The sequence below is a fragment of the Oryzias latipes genome, chromosome 18 (assembly GCF_053564925.1).
Source record: "Oryzias latipes strain Hd-rR chromosome 18, Olatipes_Hd-rR_3.1".
Classification (NCBI taxonomy): Eukaryota; Metazoa; Chordata; class Actinopteri; order Beloniformes; family Adrianichthyidae; genus Oryzias; species Oryzias latipes.
In genome coordinates this window covers 22,839,293-22,866,860 of record NC_136254.1, presented here as the reverse complement: position 1 = coordinate 22,866,860, position 27,568 = coordinate 22,839,293, and the positions used below count along the sequence as shown (strand labels likewise).

The 27,568-nt window shown below is 40.9% G+C and overlaps 1 protein-coding gene across 5 annotated transcripts in view; it reads right to left on the bottom strand.

The window, feature by feature from the left end:
* Window positions 1-27,568, bottom strand: part of slc8a4b (solute carrier family 8 member 4b) — a 137,581-nt gene that overhangs the window by 64,481 nt on the left and 45,532 nt on the right. For all 5 annotated transcript variants that reach the window (XM_078936060.1, XM_023965840.2, XM_023965841.2 and 2 more), the window contains 8 exons: window positions 9,182-9,401; window positions 6,839-6,978; window positions 6,586-6,738; window positions 6,279-6,506; window positions 5,653-6,057; window positions 4,680-4,790; window positions 4,439-4,591; window positions 169-265 (listed from right to left, as the gene is read on the bottom strand). In XM_078936060.1, coding sequence (XP_078792186.1) covers window positions 169-265; window positions 4,439-4,591; window positions 4,680-4,790; window positions 5,653-6,057; window positions 6,279-6,506; window positions 6,586-6,738; window positions 6,839-6,978; window positions 9,182-9,338 — 1,444 coding nt within the window. In that variant the 5' untranslated portion in view covers window positions 9,339-9,401. The remainder of the gene's footprint in view (window positions 1-168; window positions 266-4,438; window positions 4,592-4,679; window positions 4,791-5,652; window positions 6,058-6,278; window positions 6,507-6,585; window positions 6,739-6,838; window positions 6,979-9,181; window positions 9,402-27,568) is intronic.

Sequence of the window (27,568 nt, the reverse complement as noted above, 5' to 3'; positions counted from 1 at the left end):
CCTTCAGTCACTGAAAGCCTCTTTCGATTTACAGCAAATGCAATAAACTTTAAATGTGCTTTATTTGCGGTGCGGCAGATGCCCTTGCAGTAAAAGCTTTCGTCTTTGTGGCGTACTTTGTAAAAAAACATGTCATACATTTTTCCTGTTGCTGTAGTTTTTTTTAACCTTTTAGGGTCTCTCCTGGCTTGAACAGCAGCGTTCCTTCAGCAAACTCGTAATCGGAGCCTGCGTTAGCGGTACCGTCTTCAGTGCGGTAATCCACCTGAGGGAGATGGAGATGAAGAGTCAGGAGGAAATGAGGGAAAAAAAGCAGAAACAGAGGAAAGAAAAAAAGGAAGGTGGCAAAAACATTTGGGAAAATGGGGATGAAGAATGAGGGGGAACAAGAAGAACAGCTTCATTAAACTCGGCCTTCTGGTCAGACACACTTTGGTAATAAAGGCTTTGCTAGCACAGCGTTCTCTCTGTCCCCATATGAGCCTCTTGATTAAGCCTCTCCTGCTTGTGGAGAAGTAAAAAGAACAAAAAAGGAATTGACACTTTAATAATAAAGGCAACTTAAAATCCTTTGTTTAACTGAATCATAGCGTCTGTGCTAACGTTCCTTTTTGTCTTAGCACCGCATCTATTTTTACCCATTCCTGAAATGTGTTTGGTGCCTAATTTATTTTTGAGTGCATTCATTCATATGGCAGCTATTTCTGAATATGCCCGGAGCTAGATGGTGCCTCATATTCTCTAGAACCGTGAAAGATTGATTTCATACATTTTACATAGAAATGTGAGAAATTATTTGGCTTTAAATAGAAATTTAAAAAAAAACAATACAATAAAACATTTTATCTCCAACTGCAGTAAAAAGAGCCACAAAACAAAGCAAATGTTTCTTTAAGAGGCTTTGTCTGCAAATGTTTTATTATATAAAAATAATGCTATAATGCTAATAAGATCACTTGTCAATTCCGAATTACACCACACTTAAATACATATATCCTTTGAATATTTGCATACTGATATATATTTTTGTTACCCTTTAGAAACAAATTTGAGACATCCTTGAATTTCTTTAGAGACAAGTTTGTGACATCCATGAGACCCTTTATAGACAAGTTTGTGACATCCATGAGACCCTTTAGAAACAAATTTGAGACATCCTTGAGGCCATTTAGAGACTATTTTTAGAGATCCTTAAACCCTTTGAAGACAAGTTTGCGACATCCTTGAGGCTCGTATCCACAAATTTGAGAAAAATTTGAGACATCTTTTTTGATCATTCAAGACAGGACTTTATTGATCCCTGGAGGGAAATTCAGTTGTCACAGCAGCCAAAACAAGAAATATAGCAGTTAGAAAAAACAAAGTAACATTGAGTAAAAACAAAATTGTAATAATAGAAAGAGGAAGTGAAAGTAGATAGCGTTCATAAAAAATAAAAATAAAAGTGAGGTACTTCAGGAAAATGTGTAGACCTGCACTCTGCACGATCAATAAAACACAGATTTATACTATAGGAAATTAGATGTAAATGAAAGAGAGAATGGAAGACTTAAAACCTTTTTTCATTCTGTAATCTGTTGTTTTATTAAAAAATAATACTTTGAGCCATTTAGAGATAAATTTGAGACATCCTTGAGACCACTTAGTAAAAGGTTTAAGACATCCTTGAGGCCTTTTACAGACAGGTTTAAGACATCCTTGAGGCCCTTTAAAGGCAAGTTTCAGACATGCTTGAGACTCTTTAAAGTCTATTTGACCTGAACAACAGAAGACTGAGATGGCCATTGTGTGTGCAATCATTCTGCACAAGAGAAAGATCCTATGACTCAGGCAAAAAACTGACAACCTCACAAAAACCCAAGACTTCCCTTAAAATTACCCGAAGTTTATCAATTTTAGGAATTTTCCATTGGTCAGACATAAAAAAAAAGAGTTTTTATTGCGTTTAAAAAGTTGTAAAACTATCTTTAGCAGCAGCAACAAACTGAATGTGTCCATTTCTCTAAGAGATTATTTATTTTTCATGCCTTTGGCCTAGTCCAAATAGTGATACTTTGGTTTATTTATGCTAGGTTTTCCCCCACCACAGCATTTTTAATAAGACTGGGTTAAGGACTTGGACTGAGCCATCAAAACACTTTGTTAGCCTTTTGGGCCATTCTGCTATAGATCTGTGAGCTGTGTTTTGGGTCATTGTCCTGTTGCATGACCCCAATATAAGCCAGGCTTCAGCCAGCTGACAGATGGCCTCACATTTGACTCTGTTTTGGCACAGAAGAGGTGACAAGGCAGTTTCTAGGTCCAAATCTAAAAAAACAAGCTCCAATCGTGTTTGACAGCCTGTAGAAGCTCTTATTATTAGAAGGTCATACGATTTAAGCAAATGCTACCACTTTGGTTCATCAGTCAAAGCCATCACTGGTCTCAAAATGAAAAGTGTGGGTTGGGTGGGAGAGTTAGAGTGACATACTGATTTAATGCTCTGTCACTCCTACACACCCCAAACAGTGACATTAAAGTCATGAAGAAGGTTCGAGTCCATTCTGTCCTCTTTGGCAGCACTTTGCTGATCTGACAGCTCTGTTCCCCTCATTACCTCTATGTTCCTATGTTGTCAGAACAAGTCCTTTCCCAGTTTCCACGATACTGATCCCCTCATGAATTCCTTTGAGCCAATCAGCCCACAGTCCTCATTATTCAAATGTCACTGTAACCTCGGAATCAAGATGACTGCAGGACGAGAGCAGCCGGTCACAGCAGAAGTGAAGCAGAAGGGTTTCAATGCGACTCCTGTTGTGACATTCATTTTTTGCTAATGTGAAAGCTGTCCTTTCCATTGTCCTGTGTTCATTCATAACGTGGCTGACCATGTACAGACGCTGCTCAAAGGTTTGTACTTATACATTCACGTTTGTTACAGATCTACTCCGATCATCTTCTGATCTGTTGTGACAGTGTTCCCAGTGGTCTTTTAATTATTGATTAAAATAAAAAACCTGTGTCATTTTAAAGGACATAAGTTTCTTCAAAGAGGCACTAGTTCATTAGTAACTTGCCTCAGAGTTGTGGGCAAAACTGCCTGGAGCTACCCCACACCCCCTTCCCCTATTTTGGCTGTTCCTGATTCACAATGATTTGAATAAAGAAATACTTAGAAATGCAATTTTGAGCAACCCCGCTTCCCCTTCTATTGTTGACAGCTCTCTGTTTACACAATCTCCCGCTAGCCCCAACCTAACAATAGCGATGCAACAAAAATGATGAGCAATATTGGAGCTATCCAGCTGGACAGTTTTGAGCCACATTCCAGCTCAGACCAGAAAACAAAGACATCCATGAATCTAGTCATCTACTAGTGGATGCATCAGAATGGAGCAGAGCAGGGAGCTTGTGGTTCGCCTAGCGTATTTTCAACGTCAGAAATAAGATTGTTTTTTTTTATATATGATTTACTATTTAATTTTCTTTTTTGTCTGCTCCCAATTCACGATTTGAATAAAGTAAATACTCAAGAGATGCAATTTTCCGCCTAATTTTCTTTATAAATGTCCTCCATCATGAGAAAAATGCCAAAAGACAATGTTTAAATTGCCAAAAACACCATTTTCATCAGAACGGGTCTTTATTTAAATGTTGCTTTATGCCTCAAACTTTAATGAGCTTAATTAAAGTTCTCTGTTGATTTTCTGAGCAACTAAAACTGTATTATTTATTTTTAAAACTGCAGATTACAGAATGAGAAAAGATTTCAAGTCTTCTCTTCTCTCTTTCTTTTACATCTCATTTCCTATAGTGTTTCATTGATCGTGCAGATTGCAGATCTACACATTTTCCTGAAGTACCTCACTTTTTTTTTTTTATGAACGCTTCCGAGTTTATTTATCATTCTAGAATCTAAAGTGCACAGAAGGGGGCGGGCACAGTTTGACAAATTCTCTCTGAGATAACAGGGATGAGGTCTTAAATCAATGAGTCTTTTTTTCTGTTATGTTGTTTGAGCTGCACGTTGAGGAGAAATCTTATAAACTAGGCGAGGAGGCTCTTCCGGTCTGTCTCCTGGACCACCTCCTCGCTTCCTTCCCAGTTATCTTTTAGCTATGATTATGCCACTTTTAGCCAAAACAGAAAAAAAAGAAAACAACGGGACTGCATGAAGAAACCCCGCCCCCTTCCCTGTTGCCCTGAAGCGGTGAGCTTGTGGCCCGCCTTGTGTATAAAAAACATTCTTTTTTGGTCTGCTCCTGATTCATAAAAGCTTGAATAAAGAAAAACTCAGAAGTGCAATTTTGAGCTTCATTTTCTTTATATATGTCTCCCATCATCAGAAAAAATAACGTAAGAACACCTTAATTTACCATTTTCAGTGGAGTGTGTCTTAAAATCGGAGTTTAGATCAGGAGTCAGGTTTCCTGACCCAAAAGAACTTTCCGCTACACACCTTGACCGTGACTCCAGCGTCTCCTCCACGTCTGGCGACAGTCAGCTTCAAGGAGCCGCAGTTTTCAAAGCACTGGTACAAGGCGGGTTCGAACTCCATCCTGATGGTGTGGGGGTCGTCCTCCTGCGCCTGACCCTCGTTGCTGCTCACCACCTGAAGAGACACACTTCCACAGTCAGGGAGGCCACAGTCTCCCCCGCGGCATGGGGACGGGCTGCGGCAGAAGGACCGCGCTCCTCACTTTGCGAGCCTGGTCAGCGGCGTGCTTCTTCAGGATGTTGCCTGCCCCGATCATCATCCTTGTTGCCTGGATACGGTAGAATGCACGACTCTTCTGCTGCTGCATCAGGACCTAACGAGCAAATACAATCAATTAGATCAGTGGGCAATTGAATTTTCTCTGTGGTGGTATTAGACAGAGATGCATCTGTGAGTGGAATATTGGAGAATATCCCTGCAGAAACTTCATAATCTCTGCAGCTGTTTATCTAAAGGAATCCGTAATTAGATTTTTTTTTTCTTTTTTTGTGTGTGTTTACCCAGTCTGCCTAAAGCCCTTTTCCCATCACACTTTGCAGTTTTTAATTCCAGGATATGTCAGAACACAAGAGGGCAACTTCAAGCAGTTTAGTTTCATCTTTTGGGTTTGTTCTCATTTATTTTCCAGATCAGTAACTAATTTTTTTCTTACAAACTTTGTTCCCCTCCTCTTCCACATCGTTCAAATCTTAAGAAACTGGAAGACAAGGAGGAGGTGGAGGTATATGAAGGGACAGCAGCGAGCAGAGAAGGATCATTATGTCAACTTTTTAAGTTAGTTTTTCCATCTAAACATGCTTTTTAATGGAAAAGTATTCATCATGATGCCATTTAAATATTAAACACCCTCCGTCTATACTAGGACGTAATACATTACATATGTTTAATTAATTTAATGTATAGCTGGGGTTTTAGAATAGTTTTATTCAAAATATTGTTGTGAGACTAGCTTTCATTTCTGCATTTTTGCCTAAATGTGGACAGATATTGTGTTTCTGTCATGTTGTTGCCTTTATGTAGTTGTGACATCAACCCAGGGCTTCCACACTGACTAAAACATGCCGGCTAACGCTGAAAACACCAGTGTGATTCCTGACTGTTCCTCTATGATTAAATGAAGCAGAATATTGGAGATGAAGCAGTTTTCCCACATCCTCCAACTGTCTCCACCTAACCTGATAATTCGCCATCTCAATCAGCTGCTCCATGTCTTTATCCGGGTGCCTCTGCTTGAGCTCCTTCAGCGTCCTGGCCATGTCCCTCCTGGCTTCATCTTCATCATCCTTCGCTCCCCCTTCAACCATCAAGCCTCCATCGATCCCACTGTGGCAGTTCAGCTGCCCGTCCAGCTCCAGCATGTCCATCTTGGTGAAGCCCCCTGGACCCAGCGACCCCCCGCCTCCATCTATGCCCATAATCCCGACGTCGGCGCCGCCTTCCGTCTCTATGATGATGCCCCGGTGCTTGTCAGCACGGTAGCGTTTACGGACGTATTTATAGAAGAGCAGGCGCCTGTCAGCCACCCAGGCCTGGACCACGCAGAGGGGGAAGAAGAAGAAGGTCAGCACCGCCTCCCAAACCTGAGGAAGAGAAGGTGGTTCGAAACGTAAGACGTCTTCTCCAAATGCGTGTATCACTTTCTGTTTCTGAACAAGGGCCATGGTGCAGGTAGAGCGGCCGACCTCTGATCGGAAGATCTAAGGTTCAGTTCCCCATGTGTAAAAGTGTCCTTGGGCAAAACAAAGAAGGTAGCAACAGCCCTATATAAGTGTACGCCATTTACCAAATAGTGTGTCCTCACCTCCACCTCTCCGGGGGAAAAGACGCTCAGAATCAGGTAAAGCCAAATGTAGGCAAAGATGCTCCAAGCTGCCGTGACGAAAAACACACGCAAGTGTTTTATTTTGCGTGTCTCTCCGTCGGGAACCACGTAAACGCACAAGGCAATGATGATAAACATGTTGAAGGCGGCGCTCCCGACGATGGTGCTGGGACCCAGAGAACCGGCCTCGAAACCGTGTCCACAGACCTGCGGATGGAATCCGAACCTGGTCACGGTGCCTCGCTTAACATCTAGGCAGGTACTCTAAACCCTGTGTGGGACGAACCTCAATTACGGACAGCAGTATCTCTGGAGCGCTGGAACCCAAAGCCATCAGAGTGAGATTAGAAACAGTTTCATTCCAGATTCTGACTGTGGCCGTTGTCGTCTCGCCGTTAGACTTCTTGATGGTGATCTCCTTCTCCTGGGATGTTATGACCTGCATAGAGAAGCCACAAAAGCAAACAGTTAACAACTGTAAATCCTAAAGTATTATACAGCAGTATCATCGTAAAGTCTGGAGAAATGTGCTCCTATACCTCAATTGAAGACATGAATCGGTCAGCTATGATGCTCATGCCCAGAAACATGTATATGAGAGCCACAAAGTAAACGATGGCGCGCGCCACTTTGTCGCCCACAGACGGATTCTGAGGATTCCACACAGGCAGGACCACGCCTGAAACGAAGACACACAACGACAAACTCGAGTCACTGAACGCAATCATCAAATATTTACAACAACGGTCTGCACTGAGCTCTTTAATCTCCTCCAGCCTGCCACTGTGGGGTTCTCATAACTGGTTCAGTGGGAGTGTGACCATGTGTGGGGAAAAATGGTAATAATGGCGGACTTGTTCAGAAAATCTTTCTGATTTTAGGGAGATATCTCAGTGAGGCTGTCATAAAGTAGCAGAGCTGGAGGTTGTTACTTGTCAGGCATTTCATCATTGTTTGATGACGGGACGGATCAAACGGTGGCTGAGAATTTCATTCAACACTTAACCCAAAGGAAGTAAGAACAATTTTTCCTTAAAAATAAATGTATCTGGAACCCATTTCTGGGGTATTTCTGTTACACTGATGTCCCCATACAAATACTATTATTTAATAATGCTATTGTTTCTTGCAAGAATGGACAATGCCTTGTAGTTAATCTGTACCTCATGCTTTAAACATTTATCCACTAAATATAACCTCCACCGTTTGTTTTATTTGCTCATGTAAGGGTCAAAAGCCAACATTAGTAATGCAATATAGTTTACACCAACTCTGCTGGCTATGCTAGTAACAAAATATGCTGTTTAATATTGGTTTTGTCAGGAAATGATTGCTACATTTTTGGGGTATGCAGTAGCAGGATTATTCCAAAACAAAAGAAGAAATTCTTTAAACACAGGAATATTCAAGATTATACACACCTAGTACTAACAAGTCAAACCAAAGCTCTCAAAACAATAAAACTCTACTTTTAGAATTTTAAACAGCATCTCTCAATCTATTTATTTTAAAAAAATGTTAGTTAGGAGATGAATTGTATTGTTCAGTTTGTTTTTTATGAATGTTTTTCACCAGGTGGGCTTTCCACTTCGATGAGAGCATTCTTGAAATTCAAATTTGTTTCTGCACGTATTCCTGAACCATTAAGACTATGAAGTGATAAAGTTTAGAAGCAGGAAATTTGGAAACTGAAAGGTACAGTTTGTGTGGCCAAAACGTCACAATACTGCCTCATCCTTAATAAACCTGCAAATTATCCATTGATTCAACTTAATAGTTTAAAAAAGTGCAGTTTCAGGGAATCAATTCAGACTCTATTCAGGTATTGACTGTTTGAATAAATCGGTTATGAGCAGATTCAACTCTAAAGTCATTGGTAACACAAAATATTCTACAAAGTTTAAATGTTATTTTTAATATTAAAAGTCTATGAGTTTTGAAAAAATAATAAAGAAGAATACCAATAATTAATATAAATTGTACGTAATAAAGAGGAGAGCTTTATTAATTGTGTGGGCGGCCGTGGTGCAGCGGTAGGGCGGTCGTCCCATGATCGTAAGGTTGCAGGTTCGATTCCCGCCTTGCACGCCCATGAGTCGAAGTGTCCTTGGGCAAGACACTGAACCCCACCTTGCCTCTGGTGGTAGGCGGGCGCCTGTGTTTGGCAGCGGAGCGACCACCAGTGTGTGACTGTGTGTGTGAATGTGTGTGTGACTGGGTGAATGGGTCTGTGACTGTAAAGCGCTTTGTCCTTGTAGGAAGAAAGGCGCTATATAAGTATACGCCATTTACGCCATTTATTAAGTGATGTTATACCATGGTCCAGGTGAATACTCGATTCTGATTGGCTGCTGGGTGTGCATTAAATAGGGATAGCGCACACCTAAAAAAGTAGTTCCGGTCACATAGCTTAAATTACTGCGCTGGCTTCTCTCTGAACTGATGCTTTATTTAACCCATCCAGACGACCATCATATATATCGCTTTCCTTTTTCCGCTGGATTGGAGGTCCGTGTCCAGCGGTCAGCCGGCTGAGCGGCGCGTTTTTGGATAGTCCAGTCTGCCACTCGTGCGTTGATTTCTGATAATGCACATTTCGTCTGCCATTAATCTTTACTTAAAGCATCCCAACCCATATCATTAGATTGAAGGAGAAAGTTTGCCCATTGAATTAACACTTTTTACACAAATGCAATAATGAAATAACAGTCATCTTGAACTGTTACAGCTTACATGTGTGGTAACAAAAAAATCAAGTTGAGGATTAACACTTTTCCTACTGATCCGTGTCAATAAGATGCCCTGGCGTTTAGACTCCATTCAATCATGCTAATCCCTCCCTGTTCACACTAAACTTTTTGACCAGTTGAACAGCAGCCTACCTTCCTGGCAGGGGTCTCCACTAGCTGAACAGTTTGCATCTGCGGAACCTGCTCCAACTGACTCAGGGCATGACAGCAGCATAAGAAAGGAGAGCATGAGGAGGAGTAGGGAGGAGCAGCAGGATATGCCGAGGTGGGGCTCAGATGCGGTTGCCATTTTCACTGTTGGATCTTGGCTGGATTCTGCTGGGTCAACTCAGTGTCTGGTGGCATCCAAAGCCTGGAAAGAAGCAAAGAAGACCAAGAGATTAGTTATCCTTAAACATTATTTCGTGTCCATTAGCATTAGATCATTTTAAGTAAGAAAAAAGATTCAGCTTTAAGAGATGTCAAGAGGAAAAAATAGGCTATTTGTCGCTTGTATTCAAAGTTTTTAATTTCCTTCCTGTTGGAATCTGGATTAAAAATGAACGTTATTTAAATTGGACTTGAGCAAGTCATTCAGTGTTCACCAAATGATCCAATTTTACCAGAAATAAACAATACAGTCCTGTTTCAAAACATTTGCTTCTATAGTCATGTTTAATGTCTATAACATCTGAACACAGACTGGTTAAGTTCTAACATTGCGCTGCTTGTTTGTCCCGCCATCTTCTACATATTCAGAAACCCTACTGTCATAGTCACATGACCCGTACTGGGGGGTTGACCCGTTCAGGTGCTGCCGGTTTTTTGCTGGACCCATGGAGGGTTTTAGAGAGGGGGATCATATCTTAAGGGGAGCACAGGTTTGTCTTGCAGTTCCTTTGAGGTTCATGCGGGCACCTTAAAGGACGTGATAAAAATGGAATGTGCCATTGCTGTGCATGTGGTAAATGCGTCGTTAAGTATTCCTAAGGTTAATGTAACTTCCAGACATTTATGAGGTACGAGTACTGCTGTGGTACAGTGCCCTTACACCACACTCAAAGTTTGTGAGGTGCGCATACTGGCTCCTTACTGAAAGAGTGCAAAAGCTGCACACACAGGGTGTGCAGACGATTCGTAAGTTCCCAAAGGAAGCCCAAACAAACTACACTCCGATTGTCTAATTTCCTTAATCTAACAGTCAGGTTGTGTGTAAGAGGCACGTAAGGTGCACAGGATTTGGGGGGGGGGGGGGGTGAAAATCTTAAAATGTCCATACAGCATCTTGTTTAAGTGTTTGTCTCCCACAGCATGCCCGCAGTGGAAATGTACATGAACATTTTCACTCTACGGCCTCACCGAGCAGGCCACAACATTGAAATGTTGGAAGGGTCACCTGCATGCCCTGTACAAGTTTTCCCATTTTCTTTTACCCGCAAACAGCTCATATCCACCTGTAAGGGCAATTGTGACCAAGGCTTGAGAGATTTGGTGGCACTAAACTTCTGTCTATTTTAATAAGCCATTACAAAACAATTTGTCACGTGACAACACTGTACATATAGTGACTACTTCCACCGCCACTTTGCTGACGTTCACTTGCAGAGCACAATGCTCGGGGGGTGGGGGTACAGTGTAGGGCTGGTTGAGAGCTTTCAAGTGAGAAATTGCTTTTGAGTCGAGCCGCATGCAGATCTGTTTGTAGAGTGCTGATTCAGGAGTCTGACATTTACAGAACAAATGTGGACGCCTGAAAAGCTAAAAAGGTTTTGTTGAAATGCTTGGTTGTTGACTAAGATAAAACCTAAGTTCTTCATGAAACTTTGGGAGAATGAGTTGAGGGCGTGGGGAAAATTTATCGACAGTATATAAGAACTGGACTGACTGACTCCTCCCCCTCTCACTCCAATTAGGAAGTACAAGTACCGGCTACAAGAAGCAAAAAAATCCCATAGATTTCAATAGAAAAAAAAAAACAGTTATAACGCTCCAAACTGTTTCCACAAGGTTGAGAGCATGGAAAGGTCCAAAATGTTTTGGTATCCTCAAGCATTCAGAGTTCCTTTCACTGGAACTAAGAGGCCAAGCCCAAGTCCTGAAAAACAACCCCACACCATATTCCTCGTCCAAATTTAACACTCGAAAGTCTGAAATGTACCATTCTCCTGGCATCTTCAAACTTCCATTTTGTTATGATAGAGCTGACAGTTGAATGTGGAATAATTAGGAGCAAGAAAATTTCACGTGTGGATTTGTTGCACAGGTGTCATCCTATGACTGTTCCAAGCTGGAATTCACTGAGCTCCTGAGAGCTGTCCATTCTTTTACAAATGGCTATGGATTGCTGGATTTTGTACACCTGTGGCCAGGCCAAATGATTAGGACACCTGATTTTGATCATTTGAATGGTTGAGTGAATACTTTATATGCTGGCCCCCCTACGTCCAATGTTCTAAACGTTTGACAGATTTTGTGTAACCCACATCCAAGTGGTACAGGAGTGTACTTCCAATCTACATCTGTGATTTGTGAATGTCTAATTCCTTTTTCTTGATCTTATTTTTTTGGATTATAAATTGTGTTATTTAAGTGAAACAGATTTTCTTTGAGTTTTGATTGGTGTGTACTCACCAATCTCCTGTTGGTGAGACTGGTTGCCATAGAGATATTGACTAAGACCAACTCACTACTTATGGATGACATCTGGTTCCATCATGGTGATGTCCACATTGGAAAAAAAAGGCAACTAAACTGACTTCATTTGGTTGGAGCTGGAAGTAAACCATTTTCTATGGGTAGACAACATACTGACTTGGTCTAATTCTCATATACAGTCAATGGGAAACTCTATAATAAGTGATGGTATTGTTAACTTATTCTGTTTAAAAAATCAGTGCAAAAGTTGAATTGGCAATAATGACATCATCCTTTCATCGCATAAAAAGATAGTAAGAACTGTTTATTATCACCATAGAAATAACTAATGTTGGTGAATCATGGGGTCATAAAAAATATGGTATATTCCAAAATTAGAAGAGGTGTGAGATTAGTGCCCTAAGGTACACCTGCAAAAACATACCGTGAGATACATAAGTTGCCAAGATACTTACCATAAATTGGATTTGAACCAAAGATTGCCAGTATATTAAGCAAAAAGATAAATGTTTATGTCTGTAAAAGTGAAAAAAAAACATCCACCTATGAGGAAAGCCCTTTTGGTTTTAAATTATTTACTAAAAAGTTACCACTAAAAATCTATTCCTTCCTGCATGTATTGTTCTCCAATGCTCAGATAATAGACGGCTCCACCGGCAAGCCAACAACTGCCCTCCTCAAAAGAAAGTGGTTGAAATCTTATTAAAGTTGAATTTGAGCAAAATGAAATGAAAGTGCAATAACAGCTATAAGAAAAGGCCGTTACATGAAAGCAAATTTCCAAACTGTCTCTGCCATAATGGTGATAAACCTACAAGCACAGGCTGTAATACAGTTAGAACGAACAAAGCTTGAGACTAAAAGAAATTAAAAAAGATCAATCATCGCTACTTTAATTCTGTTTTGTGTAACAGCAAGCAGCTTTGACTGTGAGAATTTACATCACACCTCCAATGCAAGTCAATTGAGGTGATGAACAAACGTACTGTGGGTTAGAGGTAATTCAAAAACCAGAGAAAACTAGATTTTATATGATCAGTTAAACTGGAGTCACTTCTACAAAGTACAAAAACTCCAAATCTCATTGAAAATGTCACTTTTTCTGCACACATAGTCACTGGCTTTGAGGCAGATGTTCTTCTGGACAGCTCAAACTCCCAACTGACTAATTAAATGATTATTTTGCCCAAGCTGCATGACTCTGTGTTCAAACAGATCAAGTGATTATGAGTGGAATTAAAGCGCTCACAATTCTCAACTTTAAGGCTTGTAAAACTGTTTGAGCTTCGCAAATCCCTCAAGCGGTTGAGCTGTGGACCAAATGTTCAGAACACAGATTTATTTTATTAAAACCAGTATGCTGAGAGAAAAAACAATGAATTCTGCCTTAAAGAAATGATGCAAGAAGATGCACAGAGATGCAGGAAAAGTTTATTGCTGGGATCTATATTCATCCAATGTGACAGGATAGGTATTAATGTTTACAAATGAGCATATTTAAGAGCTACAGGTTCCACTACAGAAGAAGTGGTACCTGATAGACTCGTCACCTGATGGCGTTAAGGTGAGAATACTCAGCAATGGAGGCAAAGAAGCTAAACTGTTTTATCTGAGTTCACAACATTTGCTGGTGGACATAACAGTCAGAACCACTTAGGGATCTAAATCAAAAAAGATCAGGACTAATGACAGGAACTTAAAAGTTGGATAAACAAAACATAACAAAACCATAAAATTGGAGAAATAGATTCCTTTTCAGTTCTGTTTTAATGTTTTGTGTCTTCCACCTGTCAGTCCGAACAGGTTCAGGTTAACCTACAGATGTCTTCATCTCAGCGTATTGCCCTCAAAGCATTTAAGTGTCTAGTTTTAAGTTTAAGTCGGGTCATCTGTGTTTTCACTCCTTCATAATGACTCGATCCTAAGGAACAGAACCTAAATCGGAGCCAGCAACACTCTCCAGTGACAGGAAACATGAAAGGGAGTAATGCCAGGAACCTTCCCTCTGGGACTGAGAACCTGAATATAGGGACAAAGCAGTGACCGTCCTCAGGGCCAGGGAACATGAAGTCACTGTAGCTGAGATTGCTTGCCTTCCCGTCTCCTTTCATTGGGGAGGGTTGGTTGTCAGATACTCATACTCGTCTTCATGTTCCCTTGTCCTGGGGATGGTCACTGCTTTGTCCCCATGTTCAGGTTCTCCATCTGTGAGGGCAAGCAATTCCACCAACTCTCCCTCACAGATGGAGAACCTGAATATGGGGACAAAGTAGTGACCAGGGAATATGAAGAGGAGCAAAAGTTTCCTGCTGGGTCAGGTCACTCTGTCAGAAGCCGGTTGTAAAGGTCCTAAAATGCCGGACTTGATGCCAAGAATTAAAACATTTGAAAAATGATTTCAAAGCATAACAAAACCGTTAAACTAGAGAGAGAAAAAAAGTAAAATAACAGATAACCTGACATGGATGAACTGAAATAAGACACTCGAGGACAGCTGTAGAGACAGAACTGTAAAGGAACCAAAGAGTACAATCAACACAGTAAGGGCTTGGGTTTTAGTCTTTTATCGGAGTATTTACACTCAGACTTTGAAAGGGAGCCGGTTTAGCTCGTGCTGGTTTGCGGCGCCTTCTGTCCCTGAAACCAGGGTTCGACTCCGGGCTGCTCCCTGTTCCCTTCTCTACTTCTGTGCCGGTCCCAAGCCCGGTTGCTTTGAGAGGGTTGCGTCAGGAAGGGCATCCGGCGTAAAACATTGCCAAGTTTACCATGCGACTCGTTCGCTGTGGCGACCCCTGATGGGAAAAGCCGAAAGGGAAACTACAACATTTACACTCAGACTTTGTGTTGATGCTTACAATTGTTGCAGAAATAATTGTGCAAAGTGGCAGAAAAGCAGCTGCAGGCAGCCCTTCTGACTTAAAGAGTGAAAACAAGGAAAAGAAGAAGTGGAACTACTTGAACTGCCAACGTAAGGTCAGATTCATGCAAACGCTTATCCAGAAGATAAAAAAACAAACTGAAATCCAGTCAGTCTTTGAGTGCAGAAGTTTCTGAACTTGTCCTGAAACGCCCCTTCACACGCTTGGCGTTAGTCAGTTCCAGAAACTCGTCTGAGGCACGCACAAACATGGTTAGTCATCTGGCGAGTCTCTGAGTCTGTCTTCGAGGGCAGCAACCCGTCACTTCAATGCTCAAGTCTCTGATCTGGCATCTCCACTGCGCCACACTTTTCTGCACAACACTGAACTTTCCGTAAATCAATTTCTAAATGACATAAAACATGAAGAGAATATAGGGGCAAAGCAGCCACCATACTTAAGGACAGGGAACATGTAGAGGAGCAACTCCTGCAACCTAACCCAGTGACAGGAAACATGAAGGCATGGTGACCCTCCTCAGGGGCGGAGAATGTGAATATGGGGGCAAAGCCTTCAAATGTTTTCCCATTTAGGCTGTAACATAATAAAGCATTCCAGGTCATTCATCTTTTTTTTTTCTAAAGGAAATGTTCACACCCTCACTCTTCCTTTATCACTATTCTATCTAATTTTGTCAATTTTTCATCTGGCTACATCACTTTTATCCTGGTATTAGACTGTTATGTTAGCTCCATCTACAACAAGACTTAATGTAATCTTTCAAATTTGGCCATAAATCGATCTAAATGGGTGTGTCCGAGTTTTCGTCTGATGTTAAAACCAGGTGCCTCTGTGACATGCTGTTCATGCAGAAATCTATTTTGAAGGTGTTGTTCCTCTCAATGTTATCTTGAGGAGCCTGAACTCAGCAGCTCCTGGCTTTTTTCCAGCTTTTGAGCGTCTGCCGCAGCTCCAGCTGCACTTCAGCTTTCAGCCTCTCAGACCGATCTCTTCTCCTCAGCCCTGGCAAGATTTCATTTCCCCAACTGTCTCAAGTGAAGCATATGGGTCTCTTCTCACAGAGGAAGATGACATTTTGAGATAAAAACTGAGTAGAGAAGGTTCCATAAACAGACAGAAGATTTAATTTTTTTTTGTCTTGGTTGTTGATCACAGTGAGACACTGTTGATTCTTAAGAATAAATTACTTCTTAGCATCAAGCTGTTTCTGCATGTCTGCTCTGTGTGCAACAAGCCGCATCTTGATGTCACTGGTCTCATTCTCCTGCAGCGCGACGCAATCGTGTGGCTAAAGTGACCTCTTGATTCTTCTGCATTTTGGTGTCCATGGGTTTGTGTTAGCAGCGTCCTTCGGGCTTTTTCCTCACGCGACATGAATCACCCTGACAGATCCCACTTAAAGCACCGGCTCTTTTGACATGCCAGAGATGCTCATACATGTGTTTGTGTGCCTACACGCAAAAATGCAGGGAAAAGGAGTCATATGTTAGAACACAGAAACACGACAACAAAAAGATGATCAAATACTAAGACTGCATACGGACCACTCAGCATGGATGGTTCTAATGAAAACTGTGTCATGTAGCTAATGCCAGAGTTCTCATGGACTCAAACAAATACATGCTTGTGAGGCGTTGCGTATCAATGTAACTAATTCCAGTCTGACCGTTAAGTGCAATAAACCCAGCTGCTGCTTTTCCCCTTAGAAGATCAAAACAGAGAAAGTCTACTGGCTTTTAATTGTGAAAGCATCCCAGGAAATAGAGGATTTGTTCGTATTTTAATAACCTAATTTAATATGTACCAGCGTAAATATGTGACACGGCAAAGAATGTTTTTTTAATAATTATTATTATTTCTATTATTATTGCAACATTTAAACACAACATACTTCAAGCTAAGAAATTCTAACTAAAAGCCTGACAAAGAAAAAATTACAATTAAGCTGTAAAAAACTTAAATGTAATAATGAATAAGTTAAAAATCCAATTAAATTAAGTTGAGATAAAATACCTCATTGGAATAAATATTTTAATTTATCGTTGATTAAAATGAGTTCAAGCATTGTAGAGCCATTTTATTTAATTCAATTTTTTACTGATTTTTTGTCCTTTTATTAAGTGTCTGGTCAATTTTATAAATAAAAACTCCGAATATATAAGCTCCGAAGCTTCCTTCACCACGCGCTTGGCTAAGAGGCCGCTTCCAATGAAAAGTCTATGTAAACACGCGTACAACGGGCATTTTGGGCTTCTGCATTCAAAACTCTCGTGTTCACTCATTGCTACACAAATTCTTCCGACCGTTTTGAGGCTCTACATACAACAAATTGCGTGGCAATTTAGCTCGTGTTGCCAGCTAAACCAGGTCAAATCAAGGGATTCGGATTTGGTAGTGACAAGGCGTCTGTATTTGTTTTTCAAATAAAGAATAACCAAGGCCACTCTCCTGTCATGATGGTAATCCATATCCGCTATCGCGAGGACACTTGTCATTTTCCATTTCATGACCAAATCGCGAAATTTGCACCACTTCGACATTTCGTACCAAACCTCTTCCAACTTTAGATTGCGGACATGCTCTAGTAAACAGTAGAAAAAGAAGTCCTGCCGGAACACTGTGCTAAATGCGCATTCAAGAAAACAACCCAAGTGTACATACATCTACACCTGACAGTAAGGATTATAACACCCCCCCCTCCATTATCACCCCTCCTATCCCCCCTTTTCTAACATCCCTCTCTCTTCTTCCTCCAGTCCAACAAAAAAAACAGTTAAAAATAAAAATTAATATGAATATGAATAAAGTTAAGTCTAAATTACAAAAGGGGTTTATTCAAATATACACCTTGTGTGTCAAAAGATTCATAAACCCCTGTTGTAACAGTAAAATTACCAATACGAAGCCCATTGAGACTACCGTTGTTGTGAATTTGGGCTATACAAATAAATTGAATTGAATTGAAAATTAAAATATGTCCAACACATGAGGCCTTCAGCTCTCATCTGTTTGCTCATCTGCTGGACAGGACAAGTAAAAAAAAAAGAAAAAAAAAGAAAAGAAATCCGGGTTTAGCATGTTCTTGAACACGCGTTCAATATCTGTTATGTATGTAGCTTTATAGGTTAACCTGTCATTGCTTTCTCACAATTAACTCATTTTGTCATGTGAAATTTGGGAAATTAAGTAGTAAAAAACAGAAGAAAATGTCTGTTTTGTTGGAAGAAACTAAGCTATTTTGACATTAACTGGACTTCATTTATGTTGACAGTTTTTAATTTGATAGATTTACTTCTGGATGCTAGTAATTGGGATTCATTAAGCTAAATAGAGAAGTTTAATGTAATAATCCTTTCATTTTTATTCAAGTTGTCTAAAGTTTTGGATCAGTTTCTTGTTTTTCTGTTTTAGCTGGCACTTTGAAAGCAATAATGCTCAATTATATATAAAAAAACAGACAAATATAAATATGCCCCTTTTTAAAGGAAACAAACATCCGGATGCTAAATCCACAGCTGATTCCACCAAGCTCACGGTAAATCTGCAGGGAGTGTGACATTGGATCCGCAGTTCTTTGCACGTTCACACTTACACTCCAAGCACTTGATGCACTCGGAGGCTTGGACCTGTTCATTGAAAGCAGAGAGAGGATCCACCACGGCTGTCGATTCATATCGCTTCAGCCGAGCGCCGCTGCTTTGCTTCATGACCCCCTCGCCGCAGCCTCACACATACACACAATGAGCTGCATTCACTGCTAAAGACTGAAAACGCCTTCAGGGTTGACTGAAATTCGATTCAACACGTATCATCCATCCCTCCATCTCTTCCGCTTCATTGTTTATGTATATGAAACCCCACATCATTGGGGAAAAAAGCTGCTAAGCTCAGATCAAAGCACCTTAAAGACGTCTTATATTTCAGAAGACAATTGCTCATCGATGTTTCTGGATCCGAGTGGTCTCTGAGGGCTGCAGGTATATTGCTTCATCTTTTCTTTTTTTTTTAATAACAGGCCACTAGTGTGCAGTTTGTTGCGTTTTTCCTCTGCGTTTTAGAAGAGTTGAAGAGAAGCTGTCAAGGTTTTATCCATGAAATGTGGCCTCAAAGCTCCCATTCTCTTGGACATACCTGCTATGATGAAGAGTTCCTTTAGGAGTCCATCATTCATACTTTAAGGTAGCTATGTCCGTGGAAGCAGTTTTTTTTCTAAACTTTAGTGCTTCGGTTCCAAGGGATAAACATTAGGCCATCTAAATAATTTTTTATGTAAACTTCGAAGCTACTTCTGGAAGATATGCGATAAATATTGTGCATTAAAAAGAAAAAAATACCTGTAGGATCTAATCAGATACAGTACAAAGCATGAAAAGGGTCGTGTCTGTTAGCCGGTTGCAGTCAGGAGGTGAATATCAGGGTACAAAACGTGAGGACCAGTGAGAGTGTCAAGGTTCCTTTTTTGGTGCTTCTTTTCAGACTGGTAAGGTCCGATCATGGGATCACGTCCCCCAATTATGTAGCTGCTGTAATAACATCAGGTTTTCAGATAATTAAGTACACTGGTAAGTAGGACAACCAAATGATGCTAGCAGAAGCCTGATTGTTAGCACTGTTTTGGTAATAATTTTAAAATCATATACGTATTAAAAAGGTTTAAAATGAGAAATATCACTAGTAAAATCCAGCATCACAATTTTTATTGTACACACAGTAAATAACATAAACGTTGCTCATTTTTACAAACATATTTGTTTTGTTTTATAACAGATGTTGACTATTTGCTTCCTGGTTCCTCCTTTTGCCAGAAAGCAGACGTTCCAGAGACGTTTTCTATTTGCTTCATGTTCCCTTCATATTAGTATGTCTATTTCCTTTCTGACCACATCAGGTCATGGCAGACGGTCGCCCTTACCAAGTCTGGTACTGCTGAACCCATTTTTTTGCTAACTCAGTACAGAGATTACACTCACAACCTAGGGGAAGCCTTGGCACAGAGGTAAGATGGTCAACCTCTGATTGCAAGATTGTTCGGTTCCCTTGTGTCGCAGTGTCTTTAAGCAAGACACTTGAACTCCACATTGCTTCTGGTGGTTATAGGTTGGTGCCAGTGTTAGGCAGCAGAGACACCATCAGCGTCTAAATGACTGTGACTGTAAAGCAGTCCAACCAACTTCCCAAGCTGGGATCAATAAAGTATCTGTATCTTCAAGAAGGGTAGTAAAGCACTAAGTTAGTATACACCATTTACCATTTCATCAGTTGGTCACCTATATAGGCTGTTATCAATAAAGTTGAGAATATTGGAATGAATATTTATAAATAAACTAAGTTTAAATTGTTAAATGTTGCAGCGTGGACATTTTCCATCTCAACATTCACTTCAAGCTTCTATTGTATTTTTAGAAGTTATCTGAATTTTTGTCAAAATGTATCTCCCATCCGTTTATTTCTCGCTGGCGGAGCAGGAATGAGCTTAAGTGATCCAGTCCTTCGTCTTTGGTGTGTCAGTGTGTGAGGGGCTGTTGTGCAATGGTACGTACGAAAGGATGCAGTCTAAAAATGTGTGTATGGCTGACTAGTCAATGGTTGCACCAATGAGAGCTCTGGGCATGGAGTGCAGGACTCTTGAGGGCAGTGTGGGGAGAAGTTAGGGGGTGGGTGGAGAAGCAGTGAGACAGACAGGCAAAGCTAAGGGGCAAACAATGGTTGCTGTGGAAAATTTACATTGGCCTTTGGAGAACTAAGCAAAGATAAGGTTGGTTTCTTGGTTGGGAGAAAGTTAAAGGTGGAAGGATGACTCAGCAAGGAAGGTCAGCCGGGGAGAGTGTGAAAGGACAAGATAAAACCCAGGATGTCCTGTATCCAGATCAAGGGAGCATGCGTGTCTTTGCAGCTATGAGGTTGCAACTATCCAGAGGCTGAGGAGCTGATGAGATGCGTAATTAGGCAGATTTAAGGGCGATGGAGAATGCGCCTCAGTGGGCCGTGGATACAGCTGTCTGAGCGCGTTAGATGGGCCTGCAAAGGGCTGCACACACTCGGAAGCACAGTGCAGATTTAACCCCCACTGGAACACAAACAGAGACATCAGGGATGCAGCTCGCCTGTCGTCGGTGGCATGACAAGTGCAAAATATTGCACAACCACCCCCCCCCCCCCAGCTTTGGCGGGAAGTTTGCGAGTGTGTGCAGCTCTGAAGAGGATGCTGACTGACAGCTGTCCACTGCATCTGCGTTACGAGGCCTTACATCTCAGTCTTATGTGACGCAGTGGCGCCTTCTTTCTCTATTCAGTTATGTTACACATCCCACAATAATGACAACATTAAACTAAGGCTCTAAACTCTATACAAAATCATGTAAATGTAGTCAAAACTAGCAGGTCCCTGTTGGGTCAAAACAACCCAGTGCCGGGTCAGTCCACAAAGAATTAAAGCTCCGTGCTTCTCTTGGCAAAGGAGGTTCGTGTAGGTGAGGACGGTTAACAAAAGGGTTAAAGGGGTTTTAATGGTCTGTGTCACTAACACAAGGTAATAGGGTGCTTCTAAATGTGGCACTGGAGAAATTGCTGGGATGCTGGTGTGCATCTGAATGGTTTACTCAACAAAGAGTTGGGTCAAAACTTGCCAACATTTGTCAAATGAGACCATCATTGATTATCACTGAATAAAAGATTCAAAAATTCTATTTTCTTGCACCCAAGATCATCCTTCTTACATCATCTGTTCTGTCTTTTATTCTGATTACCGTACTTTTTCATTCCCACAGTCTCTGTACTTCCCTCCTTTTCTCTCTTCTTCCCACACTTACAGCCATCGTCATATTAAAAGACCAAAGTGAATCTTTGTGTCACCGAAACTGAAGAAGAGAAGAATCGAACTTATAAGCACTGCGCAGCAGCTCTTTTTAAATCCCCTCCTGATCTTCATTTCCCATCCACTAGAACCACAGCGAGCCCTTGAACATGTGACTTTGTTTGCACGTGCACAGCACCCGCACACACTTTGAACACAAACTCTCCTCTTCAGTGGCGATAGCATCAGCAGCTCCCTTTAAGCCTTTCTTCTGGGGGGAGTTTGGTATCCCATTAGTCACCGTGGCAACAGCATTTGGACAACCGTGTCCGTAAAGCCAGCCATGTTTCCCGCTCCTATAGCCCCCTGCTCTCCACATATAGATCTATCTGTGCGTTTGCCCAGTTTTTCTTTGTCGTTCTCTTTCCGCCTTCAGTTTTTCTTCATTATAAGTCATGAAGAAAGTTCTGAGAGTCAACGAAGTAAAGCTTGACAAAACAGAACACAGCAGTCTATTGTATTTTTTAATACATTGCTTCTTTCAAAGGATTAGCGAAAAAACCTCAAGAAGGTTCTTTAGTGTAGCGTATGTGTAGTGTTGTCCACTGTGGAGCCTCATTCGCAGCACTCGTCTTTGCAAATGCTCTCCAGATGTTCCAGACTCATCTCCAGCAAAGCCTGTGCTGCTCCTTCAGATCTACTTCTGACGCTGCAAATAAAAACCATGGACTTGTAAAACATCTGAGTACAGTAACAGAGCTTCTTCAGAATGTATCATCCACTCCTTCCCTTCTTTATACACAGTCCTTCAGTTTTTTTGTCCAGCTAAATTTCGGCAATATGTACATGTACATTAAAGCTCCACCACACAGTTTACTAGAAAAACTTCCCATCAACTTCTCTGCCCAATCGCTGCCTCTTGGGCCCTCAGGCATTGTGGGTGGTGTACTAATACCACATTGTATAAGTGTTGTATTTTGCTGATTCACTTTGCAATGAGATGCGCCTTTAGGTTTGTACATTCAATATTGGAGGTAAGTAAGTAAAATGAAACAACCAAAAAAAAAAGACAAAAATGTCACATCAAACCGTTTTAAAAACTCTACTCCAACCAATGAGCTGTTCAACAAACACTCTGAAAGCTCAAGAGTTCAACATTATTTTGTCAGACAAACCCCGTCCCCCGGAGCTGCAGAGTAAGAAGCTTAAACATAAAACAAAAACATTCCTGTGATGATCAAACTCCGTCTGAAGCTTTGCTGCTGTCAAAAACCAGAAAACTGCTAATTTCCTCACTGCAAATACTTAGGCACAGATAGCAAAGAAAGAGCAGAGCAGCACTTATCTGCCTTTGTATAATGGAGCAAAACCCGTCGCTGATGATGTAAAAGGAACCATGGGATCATCAGAGAGAGGAAATAAATGCTAGAAGATGAAGATGAGAGCAAAAGCCGAACAGTCCTGTGACTTTACCAACAGAATTAACGGGTTAGAAAAGTTATTATCCTCATAGAAATGAACAGAGTGATGCACTCTGTGTGTTTAGACGTCTGTCAGCCAGATGGGAAAATCAGGAGGATTATTGACATGGACATCATTCACTAAAACAATTAGATAAGGGGGTTTACCCTAATAAATCACACTGATTACAGCGACAGACGGCGGTCATGTACAGAGCCTAAAACAAACAGCATTAGCTCAGATTTGTTGAGCCATGATTTGTGACTTTTGTGGGATTTGGTTGGCAGAAAATAACAACTTTTTTCCTATTACTTTTGATAGTCCACAACAACATTTTCCCAAAACCTATCATCACAGCTATTGGATTTAAAACATTGCAAACAGTTCTGCTTCCATCTTTTTTATCCCTTTAACACCTGAGATGTAACCGGCGACAACTCAATAACAAATGCTTTTATCTTGGACTGTTTAGGTGATCAACGTAACTTTAACAGGTTCTGACGTGGAGAAAAGTCTTAACAAAGTCTTACTACTGTGAAGTGCTGCATATCAGCGCAAAGCTGCTTTTCTCCACTTCATGATGTTGATTGCATAAAACGTTAAGGAGTTATGGCAGTTGAAAGAATGTCAATGCTGTAGGGTCAATGGTTAAAATAGCAAAAAAAAAAAACAATTGCCACAGGTCTTGGACAAAACTTTACGAAATAGAAATAAACAACCAACATAACTAGAGAATCCTCTAAATATTGTTGACAACAGGCTACACATAAACATATTGAGGACCCAGAGACACCTCCTTAAGTCCTTTATCCTCCTTAAATCAATCATCTAGTTCTGGCAGCTGTGACAGCTCACTGGAAAAACATAGGAAAGGGCGGAGCTTCAGCAGTAAATTAGGCAAATTAGCTTAAAACTTTGTTGCTAAGCAGTTTACCAGCACATTACATTTTTATGTTTTTTCTCATATTTTAATTTCATGGCACATTTGTCTTTTCCTGAATATTTGAAAACGCTTTCTTGACAATTTGTATTTTAGCTAACTGAAAGGAATCAGCTTGTGCTTTTAGTCAGACCAGGGTTCACTTTGTTTGAGCTCACATCTCTTAGCTTTCTGAGAGGTTGAGTGTTAGAGTAAATGCAGAAGAATATTTCAACACAGGGGTCCCTTGTTAACAATAGATTAAATCTGCAAAATAGTCATCTGTGCCATTTCTTAAATTACAGATGTTTTCAGGCTGTAAAACACTCACCAAACACTTTATACACTTTTCTCAGGAAGACACGAACAGTTTCCTTTTCTCTCTTGCCCTTAACTCTCAAAGTTCAAACCTACATCAAAAGAAAAATAATCTAGTATTAAAGATAAAAACAAAGATCTCTTAACCATAGAAGATTTATACAAATGCGGCTAACTGAATCTGTATGGCTTTAATCTTCAGGATATGTTATTGGAGTGAACATGTGAAGCTAGTTTTTACTCTTACTGTAAGCCTTGGAATAAACCATAAGTGGGTGACAAAGTCATGACAGTCAAAATTATTTGTAGTTTTCTGCAAGAGCAGCACAAACTGCTTCTATTTTCTTGAACTTTGCAAATATTTGCTGATTCCTTTTCTATACTGGTCTAAAACCAAAAGCAGACATCTGGTTTCTTTGAATCTAAAAGGGGCGTGGCCATGTTTGAGTTACGTGTTGGAGCTTCTATGCTTTTGCCTTGCAGAGACATTTGCTTTTTCCCACCAAAGCACTGAACCTTTCCTGCTGTTGACGAGAAAACAGCTGTCTCTGCGAGGTGTGCAGCCACCCACGCCTGATGTGGAAGATTCTTCACAGTCACAGCCTGGCTGGGAAATGCAAGTCATCGTGGACACGCCTCCACCGCCTTGGCACTAATGAGTGTGACTGGTAATCAACGAGGTTAGCAAAGCCCTTTAACAGGTACAATTAGGTAACAAACAATGAACGGGGGCAAGTCCTGCATAATACCAGAAACCAAAGGAGAGGAAGGAGGTGTGCGAAGGAGGAGATACAAACAAGAGGAGTTAGATCAGCAGATGAAAATTTCCAGGCTTGGCAGCCAATCAATGCATAGCATTGCCAACGGCGTCACTGCGGAGACCCGGTAATGAGGATGTGACGGGACCTCGTTACCGCAAGGTTTCAAAAATTAGTCCAGACGGCGTTAAACATCTGAGGCGCGTGGTGTTTGGCCAACGCCCCCACCTGCTCCCTCCAAAACTCCTCTTAAACCTCAGGTCATCCACTTTCTTTCTCTCTGGACTGTTTCTTCTCTTTACTCTTGTCTGCGTTGACAATTTAAGCAGATTTAGAGAAGGAATTAGCGGGGGATTTCCAAAAGAAAACCTGAGGGCATAAAAAAAAAAAACGGGCCTTCTACATCCACACATACAAAGGATTTCCAAGTATCTCACAAACTTTTTCCTTTTTTAGACTCAGTCCGATTATCTTTTGATCTATTGTAAAAGCGTTCCTAGTGGTCCTTTAACCCTTGTGCTATCTTAGATGACCCCGCCCTTACTTTGAAATGTTCTTCCTACCATGACAAAGGTGGATAAAGGTGGAAAGATTTAATGTAATCCATGGACACCAGTGAAGATCACAAATCATTGAAGAGAAAAGGTTCAGAGCACTGTCTAGTGGGTCTAGATGACCCAACTCCCAATGTTAACGTGCCTAGGATAGCACAAGGGTTAAATATTATTTTGCCGTCTTTAGCCAAAATAATTTTCTACTACATGGTTTCTGCAGAGCGGCAGGAGTTCATTCGAGATTATATATCTGAGTTGTGGGCCGGACTGCTGGCACATATCAACCCCACCGCCCCTTCCCCTCCCCGTTGCTCGGAGCTCACTGTTTACATCCTCTCATGCTAGCTTACAGCCCCTCACAACCCCAACCTAACATTATCAGTACAACAAAAATGGCGGGAAATATCAAACTAATCAGCCGTAGAGTTTTGAGCTAAGGAGAATCTGTCAAATGTTTCAAATGTCTTACGTAAGACTCAGTGACGTGAGGTGAGGTCGATGGCTGGTGAGGCACTGAATCCTCTGGAGTCAGATTTACAATGAAAGAACTAAATATTTCACCATTCATCCAACACTAGCTGACAGCTTATAAAATACACACAAGAAACTATTTGTTTGGATAGAACACTCTTCTTGTGTATAAATTATTGTTAACAAATTAAAGTATACAGATGTGTTCAGCACACATTTGACCCTCAGTAACTATTGCTGGTATTTTTCCAACTCAAATTCTGGTGCTTCAATCAGTTTTATCAAATGTTGTCTGTGAAAATGATAACAATAAAATTATTAAAAATTAAATATTAAAATTAAATTAAATTCATATCAAATTGTAATTTAAAATTAAAATGATTTTACTTTACATTTTTTTCCACTTACTGGTACTCCCATGTTATTTTTAAAAAACAAAAATTGAAAATTATGTTTGGCCTTACTTGTTGAGTCCATGCTCTGATCCTTCTCCACAAAAAGCTCTGATCTGTTGGAAAGTCTTCCTTTATTTTATAGAAGTTTCTAAGACGTCCTTAGTCTTTTTCTATGGTAGCAGTGTAGCTACAAAGCAGCTGTCAGCTCCCGTCTGCCCCCTGCTGGTGAGGCTTGCCTCACCTAACACCTTTTCTGCAGTGTTTTTAGCGCACGTCTCTGTTAACATTGAGCGCTGCCGTCAGACATGAGGCACAGCGCTTCAGAGCCTCACACGGAGTTTCCGCTTCGTCTGTGATCGTGCAACACTCAAATTCAGCGATTTTAACCTCAGAAATTGTGGAAAACACGTTGAGTTGACTGAAAATGTATATTTAACACAGATCAGTGGAAAAGAATATTTACTTAATTTACCTTTTTCTATTTTATCACGATCATGACAGGTGAGGCTGTGCCTCACTCGCCTCACCTGACGGCACGTCACTGGTAAGACTTTTATTGGGGCATCTGATTGGTCAGTTTATAGCTTAAATAACTTGTGTTACAGTACAAAAATGAAAACATTGAGGATTAGCAAGAACATTTTCAAAAAAGGCATTGGAGCAAAAATAGTTATTCTGACAAATATAATAAATGGGTTATACAGTATAAACTGTTTCTGATTAAAGGTCTATGGGATTTTGGTTCTTGGAACCAGCGGGTACTTCCTGTCTAGAACATTGGGGGGGGGGGGGGGGGGGGGAGAGTACTCAGTCCAGTCCCCCCCTTCAGCAACGTGTGTTCAAGCAGCCATTTCAAATCAAACGCTTTGGGTTTCCGTTTTCTAAACTCTCGCCTTCACGCGTTGCTAGGCAAGCTTTTTAAGTCAGTTTTGGGCTTAAACCAGGTCAAACTTTGACGAATCAGGGACTCTGTTTTGGTAATGACGTACGAATAGCGTTCAATACTTCTCACAGAGGAAATGGAAACGGCAGATCTGCTTTATGCTAAGACCATAGTTTCAATTGATAAATCAAAACAAATTGCACTTCTATGATGGGATGTGCGATCTTGTCACCTTCAGTCAAACACTGAGCAATTACTGACATAATATACCAGCCTAATGGCCCCAGGATTTACGACTCTCATCTCCCAGCTGATGAAGCGCTACTTTGTAAGAAAGTAGAGCAGACGTTTCTCCAATCCGAGCCAAGTCCTTTGATGTTAAGGTTTGCAGAATGCCACACAGATCTATGTGTACCCTGCCGCACGCAGAAATTGTAGTATGAGGTTGACAGAA